Source organism: Nycticebus coucang, chromosome 10 (assembly GCF_027406575.1).
Source record: "Nycticebus coucang isolate mNycCou1 chromosome 10, mNycCou1.pri, whole genome shotgun sequence".
Taxonomy (NCBI): domain Eukaryota; kingdom Metazoa; phylum Chordata; class Mammalia; order Primates; family Lorisidae; genus Nycticebus; species Nycticebus coucang.
The window spans coordinates 119,336,226-119,351,375 of NC_069789.1; the positions used below are offsets into that span (position 1 = coordinate 119,336,226).

Here is a 15,150-nt window from a genome sequence, read left to right on the forward strand (position 1 = left end):
GACCCCACAACTGCGTCAAGTGCTTTCTGGGCTCCCATCTCCCCCAGTGCCTCCCCAATCCAGCCTTTTCTATTCTGGATCATCACTGGCAGCTGGAGTGTGAGCCCCATCAGGGCAGTGCTCCAGGGCTGTCTTGGTCACCACAGTGTCTCTAGATCACCCAGCACAGGGCTGATTTAAGGGATAGATTAATGGGCTGCTTCTCTCTCTCAGCAAATATTTATTCAGCATCTACTGTGACTAGAATTGGGGTAGATGTGGTGGATAGAGCAGGGAATAGAATTCAGCTCCTGTTCTCGTGGAACTGACATTCAGGTGGGAGTTATAGACAGAATCATAATATCTGACAGGCAAAAAAAAAAAAAGAAAGAAAGAAAAAGAAAAAAAATCTGACAGGCATTCAGCAATAAGACTTAGGAAAATATAAACCAGGAAAAGGGAATAGAGAGTGCTGGAGGTTGCCATTTTAAAGATGGATATAGGCCAAGCAAGGTGGTTCACACCTGTAATCACAGCACTCTGGGAGGCCAAGGCAGGTGGATAGCCTGAACTCACGAATTTGAGACCAGCCTGGGCTAGAGCAAGACTACGTCTCTAAAAAATAGCTGGATGTTGTGGTGGGCACCTGTAGTCACAGCTACTAGGGAGGATGAGGCAAGAGGATCACTTGAGCCCAAGAGTTTGAGGTTGCTGTGAGCTATGACACCATAGCACTCTATTAGGAGCAACAAAGTGAGACAGTCTCAAAATATATATATATATATATATAAAGATGGATGTAGGGAAGGGCTCACTGGGGAGATGACCCTGAGAACTGAAGGAGATAAAGGGTCAGGCTGTGGCTCATACCTATAATCTCAGCACTACAGGAGGCTGAGGCAGGAGGATCACTTGAGTCCAGGAGTTTGAGACCAGCCTTTGCAACATAGTGAGATTCTTTCTCTACCAAAAAAAAAAAAATTAATTAAAAATAATAAAGGTGGGCGGCACCTGTGGCTCCAAGGGATAGGGCGCCAGCCCTATATGCCAGAGGTGGAGGGTTCAAACCCAGCCCTGGCCAAAAACTGCAAAATAATAATAATAATAAAGTTGAGGCAGTGAGGCAGGAGAAATCTGGGTAAGCAGTATTACAAAGGTCCTGAGGAGCCTGGTTGGTTTGTCCCATAAGCAGCCAGGTGACCAGGGCAACTATGACAAGGGAGAAAGTTGCAGGAAATGAAGTCAGAGATTTAGTGGGGGAGTCATGGGGGGTGCTGTAGGCTATGATAAGAACTTTGGATTTTGTTTTAATAGGAACAAGTGAAAGGTTCAAGCAGTGGGAGAAGGGATGGAGCAAATGAGATGAAATGGCAAAGTATCAATTTGGACAGACATGTGTCTGTGTCTAATGCTCAACACAGGACTTAGTACAAATGCCCAGTAATGCATGTGAATGAGTGAATGACACCCCAAGCCAATAAAGAAAATGTCAGCACAACATCTAGGTGGATGGATGGACCCAGAGACCCCCAAGGAGAGGCCAGCTAAGGACACCCAGGGGCAGCAGATGTAGACAGACAGCAGCTCAGCTGAGAAGTCCCACTCCTTCCAGAGTCCTCCCCACCTGGAAGGCTCCCTGGGCCTGGAAACCCCCCACTCCCCCACCCCCTGCCCGCCTTGCTCGTGGCATGCCCACTCACACCTCAGGCAGAGGAAGCTGGCAGGCCCCACAGGAACCTTTCTGTGTGGGGGGAGTGGGGGCAGGCAGGCGGCAGGGACGAAGGGAGAGGAGTGGCAGGCGGGCGGGCAGCAGGCAGTGACTACACAAAGGCCCCAGTGTCTGCCCCTCCTGCCCGGGTACAGATATAAATAATATGTACATATACCTTTATATATATACTAGTGGGCTGGGGGTGGGAGCCTGGGGCCCTCCCCTAAGGGCCTGGGCATGGCAGAGTCTGCCCCTGTGGAGTTGGGGGACCCACAGAGATAGTGCCCAAGAATGAGACTCAGGCTAAGAGACACACAATGACAGCGAGAAGGAAAGAAGAGAAACTTACAGACTTGCTGAGAGAGACCCAGAGATGGGCAGCAAGTGGCAGAGAGCAGGTTGACACAAATGGGGACACATCTGCAAAACAGTCAGAGAGCTGGAGCTTCTATGAAGAGAGACAGAAGTCAGATGGACAGAAACAGGATGAAGACAAGGGTCATGCCAGAGAAAGGCAGAGCACAGAGGAATTCAGGTGAGAGGAAGCAGGGACAGAAAGAAACAGCAGCCAGGAGACATCCAGACCGGGATGCAGAGACAGACAGAGCCAAGGCCAACGCTAGGGGTTGGGAAGGCTGGTGCCTGAGGGTGGGGGAAGGCAGGGCACATCTCCCGTCTGGGGGACTCTGGTCCAGCCCAGCCCACAGTAGGCTGCGGGGCAGTGAGTAGAGGTGAGGGAGGTGGCCCTTGGGTTCCGGATCTTGGTGTTTGCCTGGGGCAAGCATTGCAAACAGGCGCCCAGCCTGGCCCACAGTCAGCAAGGGTGGGATGGGCTAGGCACCAACCCTGGCACCAGTGGGCCCGACACACCCACCTGTGGCCTGGGCAGTGAGTAACACTCACCGTGACACCTGGGTAGATGGTGACGCATAGAGGGACAGACGCAGGGACAAACAATGACAGATATAGGCAGAACCACAGCAACAGGTCTAGAGTGACAGAAACAGTCATAGACACCTACTGTAACACACAGTGACAGATACACACAAACCAAACATAATGACAGTGATGCACATAGAAAATACGATGACAGGCAGATGTGGTGTAAGGCACAGAAACACAGTGACAGACACAAAGACGACAATGACAGAACAGTGACATGCACGTGTACATAGTGGTACGCAGCTGCCTACACATGCCCAGTAACTGACACAGACACGCGCGCACAGGCTAACTCCCTGGACAGAGGCGCACGACGGGGTCACACATCAGCCCACAGACACAAAGACACCTAACACGCCAACTCAGACATACACATACAAGTGTGTATGTGGCTTCTAGGGGTGCCCCCATATTCTCCCATAGCAGATGTGGTAAGTGGGGGTGCCTGCCAGGGAGGACCTGAACCAGGACTCTGCTCCCCTCATCCGAGAACAGCATGGGGCTCAGGGCTGAACTGCCTGAGTTGGAGCCCCAGCACCCTACTTGTTAACCTGTGTGACCTTGGGCAAGTCCCTTCACCTCTCTGTGCCTGTTTCACCCAACAATAAAGTTGGGAGGAGCAGGAGGGATTGATTTGATCAGTCAGTTCTGCAAGGTGCTGACACAATGCTGGATGCATGGTAAGCACTAATAGCTTTTCATAATCGTCATCATCATGGGCTAGTGGAAGGTAGTGAGTTAGCTCACTGGATTGAACTCCTTATTCGGCCCTTTCCCCTTGTCACTACCGCACTTGACTAAAGTATTAAAAATAATGATTATCATCATCCTCCTCCTCTCATGCCTCCCAGTGCAACAGCCCTCTGCCCATATCTGGGACCCTTCCCCAGCCTCTGCTTCCCTATCCACAGGTCCTTTCTTTGGACCATATCACCTCAGGCCCATGGCCTACGGCTGCCTATGTCCCAAGGCCACCCCCATCTCTCGTCCCTGGTAAACCCATGTCTGTCCATGCGTCCCACGTCTGACCGTGGTACTTTTCCACGCTGGACATCAGCCGGCTGTCCCTGGGGTGGGGGTCATACCTGCCCATGCCAGCAAAGCCAGTGGCCACCAGACACCCTGATGAATGGCCCCACCCTCCCCCAAGGACCCTACAACAACACCCCGCCCCTCCGGCCACCTGAGGTCCCCAACGGGGCGGCCTGAGGCCCAAGCCTGGGACAGGAAGCCCCAGGCCTGGCCGCCCTGAAAGCCTCTTTCAGCCTGGGCCTCCTCCCGCCACCACGGACTCCTCCTGCGGAATAATATTTGGGCTGTTGGCCTGGGGGGCGGGGGCCAGATCCGGAGGCCGCCTGGGAGAAGCCAGAAACCACAGGGCTTCCTGCCTCGGGCTGGCGGACTCAGGGAGAGACCCCCAGGCCTAAGGGAGGGGGGCGGGTGCCCGGGGAGACTGAAGGCCTTTCTCTCGGCCCCAGTTGTTTTTTCCAGGAACCAGGAGGAATTCCCCAGCCTGCCCAGGACAGCGAGGCTGCTAGGATGGACAGGGGAGCCAACACAGCAGGGGGTGGAGGGTGACACGCAGCTGGCAAGGCGGGCACAGGGACAGAAATAGAGAGCCTGGCCTGCGAGGTGGCAGGTAGAGGCGGAAACACAGGGAGCCGGGAGAGGGAGGGAGGCCAGAGAAGAAGGGAAACCAAGAGATTCAGAAAAGGAGTAAGAGACAGACCCCAAGGAAAGAATAGTCAGATCCCTGAGAGAAGGAGGGAGGGACCCAGAGATAGGGAAGGATGGAGTTGAAGCAATAGAGAGAAAGAGAGAGAGGGGCTGACCCTAGCAGAGACAGACATGCAGGGAATGAGCAAGCATTTCAAAGAAATCAAGAGACAGATAAAGGCACAGAGGAAGGGTCAGGGACAAAGTGACACAGAAAGAGATGACACTAAGAGACAAGGAGAAAGGCAGATACACAAACCAGGAGACACATCACATGGGCGCTTGCGCACGTGCACACACACACACATACACACAGGTGAATAAACAGTCTTTGGTGTTGGAATGAATGAATGGCTGGCTGGCTGGCTGGCTGGCTGGCTGAATAAATGAATGGGTCACTAGGGAACTGACAATCAAGACCAGCAGACGCAGACCAATCCTGCCTACCTGCTTTGTCCAGTCTTTCCCCATTCTGGGCCTCAGTTTCCACTCTGAAAGGAAAAGTGTGGCGTGCACAATTGTGTTGTTGACAAAGCTATTGTGAGTGGCAGACAGGCAGGCTCAGAGCCTCAGGAGAGACCCTCAGGGACAGATACCCAGACTCCAAGTCCCGAAGCCCACAGTGGCCAAAGGAGAACCCCAATCCCTCCCCACATACCCACCCACAAAAGTGACAGACACACCCCAGGGCCAGCAGACTCTCCACACACATTTGCACACAAACACAAAGTGACAGGTACGTGGCGAAGACAGGCATCATACACAGACAAACATACTTTCTTTTAAACATACCGATGTATGCTGACTCACAGAGATACACATAAATGACAGTGACAGGCAGAAGCGCCACATAGATATGGTCACACGTGCACACTGTTTTAGGCAGTGGGTAGACAGGCAAAGCAACAGACATACATATAACAATGTGAGCCCCCAAGGTACCCAGGGATAGGTGTACAAGGAGAAACACACATTCAAAACAAGACACAGCCACAAGATACCCATAGCAAGTACACACTCAAGAGTATGAAGAGATACAACCCACACAACTGAGGGACACAAATAATAGATAACACCCTTCAGTAGACCATGGGAACCCCAAAGGGATGATACCCTAAAACCCACACAGCGCACATGCACATACACAACAGATAAATTCCAATATGCATGTCTTTCAATTAATACCTCCTCTGTCCTTTTTCCTCTTCCCCAGCTTAGCCAAAAATTGAGCAACCCTAGGCTCCTTGAGCCTCAGAGTTGGAGGTATGTATCTGGGAAGAGGGGGTAGGGAGATGGCCTTGGTCACCGCAGAGCCACCTCCCCCTGCTGCCCTGGCCCCATTGCTGCGGGGGCTGCTATCTGTGAACAAACTGTCCTTGGGGTCAGGGACAGCAAAGAGCCAAAGGTCAGGTCGATGCCTCCCTCAGCTGCTACCCTAGAGGTAGCCAGCTCTAGGGTAAGGAAGGAGAGGGGCATGGGGAACAGAAATTCAGGTATTCAAGCCCCACAGGGCCCACCCACCAAGGAAAAGAGACATTTTAAGAGGTGGGAACGGTGCCTTTAATGGTCAAACACAGTCCCGCTTCCTAGGCAAGAATCAGACTTGAGTAGAAATTCCCCACACCTTAACCCCAGCCCTTTCGGGTTTCTCCTGGACCAGAGTAGGGGGATGGGCCTCAGAGAAAACCTTCACCCATCACCCAACCCACACCAAAGAGATGGTGACCACTCGGCCAACAGGAGGTTTTGGTGGCTATCATGCGGCACAATGGCCCACTGATCATGTCACCCAGCCAACAGGGTGGCCATCAAAGCACTCAATAAGCCAAAAATGATGTTATGCAGGATGGTGGCCAACTTGGCACCTACTGTGTCAAGAAGTCCACCAAGAAAGAAGTAATCACAGCACTCAATGGGCCAAAGAAGATGAAATGGTATCACCATCGCATCCAAAGGGTTGGTCAGGAAGATGTCCATCACAGCAGCCAAAGGGCCCACCAAGATGGCATTCCAGATGGCAGCCACAAAAGCACTCAGTGGATCAACCAATGATATCAATCAACATGGCAGTCTTTGAAGTACCCAGTGGGCCCACCCAGATGTCCATGGTAGACACCGCAGCACCCAGTGGATCAACATGATGCTCACACAGACAGCAATCATCACAGTAAAGAACAGAGCAAACCAAGATGTTAACCCATGAGACAAGCAAAGTGTCACCAGAACCATACCCACCACGTTCCCACCCCCCTGCTAGGATGCATTCAGTAGGGAGCGGGAATAGAGACCCTGATAGTAGACCCCCGGCTCCCCACCTTCAGCTCCATAGCCGCCAAACCCCACGTCCAGTTTGGGAGGTGCTGGTGTCTGTTCTGACATCAAGTTGTTGATGGAGAAAGGGTGGTTGAAGTTGTAGGGTGCGTCCAGCTTCAGCTCGCCTGGGAGCTCCAGACCAGTGAAATAGGGTGTGGAGGAAGGGGGTGAGCCACAGTCCAGAGCCCCCACATCTTCCCCGCCCTGGGCCTCAGAAGGCTCAGCAGTGGCTGGGGGTGGGGGCTGGGATGGGGAGGCGACTGTGGCAGCAGAGGTGGTGGTCGCTGCAGTAGCCCCCATTCCGTTCCTGGCAGTGGCAGTCCCACTGCCACCTTTCTTCGCCTTTTCCTCTAGCTTGAAGCGCTTCTGACGGCGCAGGTAGCAGCCATTCTCAAACATGTTCCCTGAGCTGGGGTGCAGGGCCCAGTAGGAGCCCTTGCCTGGCTTGTCTGGGGAGCGTGCCACCTTAACAAAGCAGTCATTAAAAGATAGTGAGTGGCGGATGGAGTTCTGCCAGCGCTGCTGGTTCTCTCGATAGTAAGGGAAGAGGTCCATGATCCACTGGTAGATCTCGCTCAGGGTCAGCATCTTGCCCGGTGCCTGCTGGATGGCCATCGTGATGAGTGAGATGTAGGAATAGGGCGGCTTGGCATGGGCCAAGGGCCGCCGGTATCCTTTTGGCATCTCCTTCCCGTGCACTAGCCCAGGGCCTGGGCCCCCATACCCTGAGTTGTTGCTTCCACCACTGTTGGCACCCAAACCTGGGAAGGTGGGTCCTAGGGGCGCTGCGGGGGCTGGGGGTGCCAGGGGACCTGAGGGCAGTGGGGAGGCAGGGAGCCCCCCAGGAGGGTAGGGAGAGCTTAGAGGGTTCAGGGTCATGTAAGAGTTGAGGGGGGCCATGGTGGGCACCGGGGTTACTGGGGAGTAGATCTGCAGGGAAAGAAAAAGAGATGGGGAGGGGTCAGTTTGGCTCCATTCTTCTGGTCATCAAAGGATTACAGCATCCATTATGTGTTTATCTGTCTGTCTGTCTAGCCTCCTGTACAAGAGTTTTGCATTATTAACCTCTCTGCAGACAGCTATCTATCCAAGCCTCCATCCCCTTCCAATGCACCCACCTCTCTGCCCTCACCCTCCACCCATCCCACCCCAACTCTCATACATTCAAGGTCATGTCTTGAGTGGTTCTCCAGGGTCCGGAATCCCATGGGGATTCCCTGAAGCCCTTTTACAGTGTCCACACGATCAAAACTATTTTCTTTTTTTTTTTTTGAGAGTCTCACTATGTCATCCTCAGTACAGTGCCACGGCATCACAGCTAACAGCAGCCTCAAACTCTTGGGCTTAAGCGATTCTCTTCTCTCAGCCTCCCAAGTAGCTGGGACTACAGATGCCCACCACAATGCCCAGCTATTTTTTGGTTGCAGTTGTCATTGTTCTTCAGTAGGCCTGGGCCAGACTTGAACCCATCAGCCTCAATGTATATGGCTGGCAACCTACTTACTGAGCTACGGGTGCTAAGCCGATCAAAACTATTTTCAAAATAATGCTAAGATGTTAGCATTTTTCACTTTTTCATGAGTGTCTAGTGGAGTTTTCCAGAGGATGCATGCATGACATGTGATGCTGCAAAAGACAAAATACAAAAGGAGTTAGGAGACTGCTTTCTTCTATTGAGCCAGACTTAAATGAAAAACAGTGCCACTCTTCTCACTAAGTTTTTTGACATATACTTGTAATAAAAATACTTCATTTACACTAACAAATTACTGCCATTTAAAAATGAATTAATACATATTTTTAAAATTTCTCAGTTTTAGGGGCAGCACCTAAACCCCTCAGTGAGTAGGGCGTCGACCCCATATATCGAGGGTGGTGGGTTCAAACCTGGCCCCGGTCAAACTGCAACAAAAAATAGCCAGGCATTGTGGCAGGCGCCTGTAGTCCCATCTACTCGGTAGGCTGAGACAAGAGAATTGCCTAAGCCTGAGCTGGAGGTTGCTGTGAGCTGTGACACCACAGCACTCTACTGAGGGCAACAAAGTGAGACTCTGACTCTAAAAAAAAAAAAAAAAAAATTCTCAGTTTTAATTTCAAATATGGTAAATATTGATAGACATAACCCACATCAACAGAAACTATCTGGGGTCCACATTAATTTTTAATTTTTGTTTTTTGAGACAGTCTTACTCTGTCACCCTGGGTAGAGTACGGTGGCATCATAGCTCACAGCAACCTCAAACTCCTGGGCTCAAGGGACCTTCCTGCCTCAGCCTCCTGAGTAGCTGGGACTATAGGTGCTCGCCACTTCGCCCTGCTAGTTTTTCTATTTTTAGTAAAGATGTGGTCTCGAGCTTGCTCAGGCTGGTCTGTAACTCCTGAGCTCAAGCAATCCACCTGCCTTGGCCTCCCAGAGTGCTGGGATTACAGGTGTCAGCCACCACACCTGGCCTGGGGTCCTTGTTAATTTTTAAGAGTATAAAGAGGCCTGAGACCAAAAAGAAGGAGAACTTCTGCAGTTCTTGAATTTTTTTTTTTTTTTTTTTGAGACAGAGTCTTACTTTGTCACCTTGGGTAGAATACCATGGCATTATAGCTCACAGCAACCTCAAACCTTGAGTTCATTTTTATTTTATTTTATTTTTGAGACAGAGTCTCACTTTATTGCCCTCGGTAGAGTGCCATGGCATCACAGCTCACAGCAACCTCCAACTCCTGGGCTTAGGTGATTCTCTTGCCTCAGCCTCCCGAGTAGCTGGGACTACAGGTGCCCACCACAACACCCAGCTATTTTTTATTGCACTTAGGCCGGGGCTGGGTTTGAACCCGCCACCCTTGGTATATGGGGGCCAGCGCCCTACTCACTGAGCCACAGGTGCTGCCCCAAACCTTGGGTTCAAAGCGTCTCTTGACTCAGCCTCGCAAATAGGTGGGACTACAGGTGCCCACCACGACACCCGGCTGCAGTTCTCAGTTTTAATAATCATAAGTAGTGGCTCAGCATCCATAGCACAGGCCACATACACTGAGGCTGGCAGGTCCAACCCAGCCTGAGCCAGCTAAACAACAATGACAACTGCAACAAGAAAATTGCCAGGCGTTGTGGTGGGCACCTGTAGTCCCAGCTACGTGGGAGGCTAAGGCAAGAGAATCATATAAGCCCAAGAGTTTGAGGTTGCTGTGAGCTGTGATGCCACAGCATTCTATTGAGGGCAACATAGTAAGACTCTGTCTCTCTTTCTTTTTTTTCCTCAGCAGCAGAGTGTTTTTGGAATGGTAAGACTCTGTCTCAAAATAAATAAATAAAATCGTAAGTAGTAATTGTAACTCCCCAACAATCTAGTGGCTATCAATGTTTCAGGTTACAAAATCAGTTTTTAATATGCAGATCAAAATGATTAAATAAGGCCGGGTGAGGTGGCTCACACCTGTAATCCCAGCACTTGGGAGGCCGAGACAGGTGGATTGCCTGAGCTCATGAGTTCAAGACCAGCCTGAGCAAGACCGAGACCCTGTCTCTAAAAAAAAAAATAGCCAGGCATTATAGCAGGCACCTGTAGTCCCAGCTACTCTTGCTGAGGCAAGAGAATTGCTTAAGCCCAAGAGTTTGAGGTTGCTATGAGCTGTGATGCCACGGCAGTCTACTGAGGGCAACAAAGTAAGACTGTCTCAAAAAACAAACAAAAAATGCTTAAAATCAGAAATCATACATGTCAACCTAATATATGTCATTTATTTACTGTATATCTTTAAATCTAAGATGTCATTATAAGCTGCAGCATTATTTTCTATATCAACACAAATAGGAAAAAAACACTCAGCTAAAATCATTAGACTATTGAATGTAAAACACATCTCATTTTTGCAAATGTTCAAATGGGGGAAAAAGGTTCCTCTTAGCCCAAAGAAATAAGGAGGCATTGTTATGTCTCTCTCAATAACCCCTGATATTCATTCATCCATTCAACAAGTATTTATCGGCCAGCTTCTCTGCCAGGCACTGTTCATCTTTACAACCATACTGGGGGAGGCACTATGATGATGATGTCCAATTTACAGGTGAATGAGCTGAGGCCCAGAGAGGTTGTGGGGGGGGTCATACAGCAAAGAAAGAGTAGAGCTGTGATTTTGCATCCAGACCTGTGTTCTGGATCATGCTATCAAAGCAGTGACCAAGACAGAGAGAAACACCTACCCTCATGGAGGTGACAGTCCAGTAGGAAGGCGACAGCGAACAGGATAAACAAGAAAAACAGAAAGCATGCTAGGCAGTGGTTTTTCTCTTTCTGTCTGTTTCTTCTCCTCTCACCCACTGACTCCCATCTTCTCTTCCCCATCTTCCATCTGCCCCCGTCCGCTCCGTCCTCTCCCCAACCTGGGGTCTCAGGACACTGAGGATGCTATCTATAGTTCTGGCCAGAGCCATGGTGGTGGTGAGTTAGTGGATACTGTCTAGTCTCCTGCCACTGTAAGTATCTGCAGGTATTAACATCCAGAGAAAAAAAGGGTACTACCGCGCTCTCTTAGGGAGCCAGGGACAGGTGGTAACCAACCCCAGGTCTGACTTCCAGTGAAGAAACTCTCCCCTCTCTACTTCAAATGTCTCTCCAGGTAGCTCTTTTCTCTCATCTTTTTGAATCTCTCTGTTGGCTGTTTTTGTCTCTGTGTTTATCTGTCCATCTTTGTCCCTGTGTCAGTACCTCTACACTCCTTCCCCTCCCCCATCTTTCTCTTTCCCCACCTCCTTCTCTGACAGTTCCCCCACTTTTGCTCTTCCTCCCCACCCCTCTGCAGTCCTCTCCCCCGCCATCTCTCTTTCTCTTCTCTTTCTACTCTCCTTGGCACTACCTCTTCCCTTTGTCTCTCTACCCCTCTCCCCTCCTGCCAGCAACCCCCTGCCTCCTTAGGCACACCTTTTTATCTATCTCTCCTTCCTCAGCATCTGCAGCTCCCCAGAAGTGTCAAGGTGAAATTGGAGCCATAGGTCTCTCCTCCCCCATGAACTGCCCTTCCCCATCCCCCAATCTCCCCATGTCCCATTGGTGGCTTCTGCCCTATACCCAGGATAAGCAAAGAGGTGAGGGGAGAAGGTGATGGATTCAGGGGGTCTGCAGAGCATTCCTAAATCCCTATGACTTCTCACTCCCATTCTCCAACCCCATCAGGCTCTTGGGTATCTCAGAGTAAGACAGATTGGAACCCCAGTGCCTTCCTTTTCTGGCTCCCCACCCTCCCGGAAGTCCTACTTGAGGTCTGACCTCAAGCACTCCAGCTGCCCTAATCCACCCTAGGCTTTCCCACGCCCCGGGGCTGCGATGAACCCCTAGTGTCCGGGTCTGAACCGGATCTCCCCCGCCAGGGTGGGGCTGAGATTCGGAGGAAAGCCCTCCAGGGACCTGCACCCCCACATTAGGAGGCTAGAATTTCTCCTCTTTCATTTCCTTATTGTCTCTGGAGAAGGGTGTGACAGGGAACAGAGAAAGGCAGTGTGAAGCCAGAAGTCTAGTTTCTAGTCGCAGACTCAACTCAGGATCCTAGCACCTTTGGGGCTCAGATTTTCCATCTCTAAAATGGGGGAGCAGTTGGACCAGCTGATCTATAAGAATCAGAGGCCAGCTGGGATGCCCCAGGGTGATAATTTTCAAGCTCCCTTCAGACCGGGAGCCAGTCTCCAGTTGTCAACATCACCCCAGCAGGCAAGAGGTGGTTTGGGGACTTTCTAAGTTCCCAGTTGCTTGTTGAATACAGGTATTTCTCTCTCCACTGTTTTGACCCAAGGGGAAAAGGTAGGCTTACCTGATGGGAACACTGGGGAGACCCTCAGACAGAATCCCCCAAATGATTTCTAGCCCTCCACATCGTCTACTGTACTCTTCCACAATATACCTGTCTGTCCTCACTATGCCAGGCTATCCCTTCATTTCTGACACAATTTCCATATAAATTGTCCCCTGAACTTGTTGGACCCATTTAGACTGTATTCTAAATATCTACTCCTCCTGCCTAGATCCCCCACAATTTACTTCTTAAGATATGTAACACTGATTTGTAGTTGGTTCCCTTAAACCATGTCCACAGGCTCAGAGCTCTCCAGGGTCAGGCAGGGATCCCCTCACTACCTGGAGCCTCCACCTCCCACCCAGGTCTGTGCCTTTTTCATCCTACAACTGATACCCCAGCGGCTCCACCTCCACCTCTCAGCACTCCCAATCCCTTCCCCCAAGTTGGCTCTGCCCCACCCCACGTGCACCTCACACCTCCCCAGGCCCAGGACTGGCCCCTCCTGGGAACCTTGCCAAGCCCAAAAGCCTGGGGATCCAGGAGTCCCACATTACAACTTCAACCCCAGACCCAAGCAAGACTCAGGCACACTGGGGCTCCTATAACTAACAATCAGATCTTGACTCCCTGGAGAACCCAGTCATCCCAGTCCCTGACCTTCCTCTCAAACCCACCATTCCTTTCCAGGTTAGGAATCCAAGTGTCCAGACCCCCAAAACTCACAGATTGGGACCCCGACTCCCACCCCCCAACCTCACAATGTTGATTATACAGCAAGTGAGCTACAGAACAGGAATCCTTGCAACAAGAGGAAGGGGAGCTAGATTCAAGGAAGGACTTTGTGTCTGCTGGGGGACAGGAATTAGGACACACGTCAACCCCTACCCCAGGGAAGCCTTGTCTGAGGTGAGACTGGTCTTCAGCAATTGCTAAAGATTGCTGGATAGAGGTGTGGGGAGATGCACAATCTGAAACCCTGCAGCCTCTGATTTGGGGAGTCTCTCTAACAGTTGTAGGTAGGGGTGATGGGTATATGGAGATTGACCCCTCTCCTGCCAGTGCCATGTCCAAATATCCTACTCTCAGGTCCCCAACTGACCCCATCTGGGCTCCCATCTATCTAAACCTCAACGCCAAGCCACCTGTTATTTCAGACTCCTGAAATGAAGCTTCACATCTGAGTGTTTCCCTCCATCTCTTACCTCTGAGGGCAGACTCCTGTTTCTAATCCTGTCCTAGATCACCAGCCAATCCTTATCCTTGAACCTTAATTCTGATTTCTACCCCAGAATCTCCCATCTTTAACACTGTTCTAAAAACAAACAAACAAACAAAAAAACACTGTTCTAGCCCTGAGCTCCCACTGCACACTTAACCTAAAGGTGATCTCCTCCACCATCTCTTAGTCTCTATCTCCCCCAACCCACCTCTGACTTTGAACCCAATTTGCTGAAACCCCTAAACTCTATGCTCTCTACCTTGGAACTCTGATTCTTATCTGTGGTTTCTTAATTTTAATTCCTAGCATTTGGGGGCACCAACACCCAGCTCTCATGTTTAAAGTGGGACCTGACACTTGCCTAAATTTTCCTGACTCCCATTTAAGCCCTGGCCTCGACTAGCCTGCCTACACCACGCTCCCATGGCTCGTCCCTGTCCCTGACTCTCACATCTGGTCTCCAAGTCCCTCATTCCTAGGCTCCTCAACTAGGTGCCTTGGTCCCCATTTAAGCTCACGGCCCTGTCCCTGCTCCATTTAAGTTCACACCCTGATACCTGCCCCCTACTTCCCGCTCCGCCATCCCGGAGGACACACCTCGCCCGCCTCCGGGTAGTAGCTCCACTCGGCCAGGTCATGGGCCTCCATCTTCACCGAGCCCAGCATCCCCTGGGCCTGCGCCCCCACCTGCCCCCGCTCTGGCCCCGGGGGAATGGAGTGCTTCGGCTCTCGCAGCGGGAACAGTCCGAGTTCCACCGGCGCCCTCCCGTCCGACCGCCCCGGGGTCCAGCTGTCCCGGGCGCCGCGGGAGGCGGCCACGCTTTATAGCTGGGACACCCCCCCCCACCCCGCCCTCCCCCGCCCCGGGCTCCCCTCCCGCCTCCCCGAGGGCGGTGCGCCCGGCCTGGGGCGCCCCCTGCGGGATTGGGAGAAGACAGACCTCAGGCGCCGGGAACTGCAGCCCCGGGACTCAAGAGGTGGAGAATGCTGAAGAGGAGGGAGCCACCAGTGGGAGACGCTGCTAATACTAAAGTCCCAGAGAACTGAACTGTGGGACCGTTCTATCCCAGGAGGTTTCATCATTCCGACCTGAGATAGCGAAAAGGCAGAGCCCGGAATGACCGTCGCAAAGGAATGGTGCTCAGAGCGCTGTGGACTCCGAGGGTACCTATTTGCCACTATAAGGACCCATAAAAAAGCCTCGAAATTACATTCCGATTGGACGGACGGGAAGATTGAGGCTTCCGACGGCTCGAAATGCTTCAGAGAGTGTAAAGGGTCAGGCCAAAGGTGGACGGGATCGGAGCTCTGCTCGATCTCACTAAGACAACAGGCCAACTCCAAGATCTACCAGCTTAGCCGCCGGGACTCTGCGTCCTCTTACCAGAAGCCAGCCGTCCAGGGACTAAGAACCACCGAAAACTGCATTTCCCAGAATCCTCAAGCTCCCTTTCCGCTCGGTGCCTCCACCAAAGGACTACATTTCCCA

At 51.6% G+C, this 15,150-nt stretch overlaps 1 protein-coding gene across 2 annotated transcripts; it reads right to left on the reverse strand.

The window, feature by feature from the left end:
- Positions 1-5,849: 5,849 nt before the first annotated feature.
- On the reverse strand, positions 5,850-15,006 carry FOXA3 (forkhead box A3). Of its 2 annotated transcripts, XM_053607830.1 has the most exons (3): positions 14,873-15,006; positions 14,602-14,750; positions 5,850-7,591 (listed from the first exon to the last, which is right to left on the reverse strand). In XM_053607830.1, the coding sequence occupies exon 3, from the start codon at positions 7,559-7,561 to the stop codon at positions 6,602-6,604; it is 960 nt and encodes a 319-aa protein (XP_053463805.1). In that variant the 5' UTR covers positions 7,562-7,591; positions 14,602-14,750; positions 14,873-15,006; the 3' UTR covers positions 5,850-6,601. The 2 variants fall into 2 exon arrangements, with proteins under 2 accessions (XP_053463805.1, XP_053463803.1); XM_053607828.1 differs by lacking the exons at positions 14,602-14,750; positions 14,873-15,006 and adding an exon at positions 14,259-14,471 and having other exon boundaries at positions 5,856-7,591.
- Positions 15,007-15,150: the final 144 nt, after the last annotated feature.

Bases quoted from the DNA above. Each gene is read 5' to 3' on its own strand.
- FOXA3 (XM_053607828.1), bottom strand. From the start codon at position 14,327: ATGCTGGGCTCGGTGAAGATGGAGGCCCATGACCTGGCCGAGTGGAGC. The intron at 7,592-14,258 runs GTGTGTCCTCCG...CTTTCCCTGCAG, and splicing joins ACTACCCGGAGGCGGGCGAG to ATCTACTCCCCAGTAACCCC.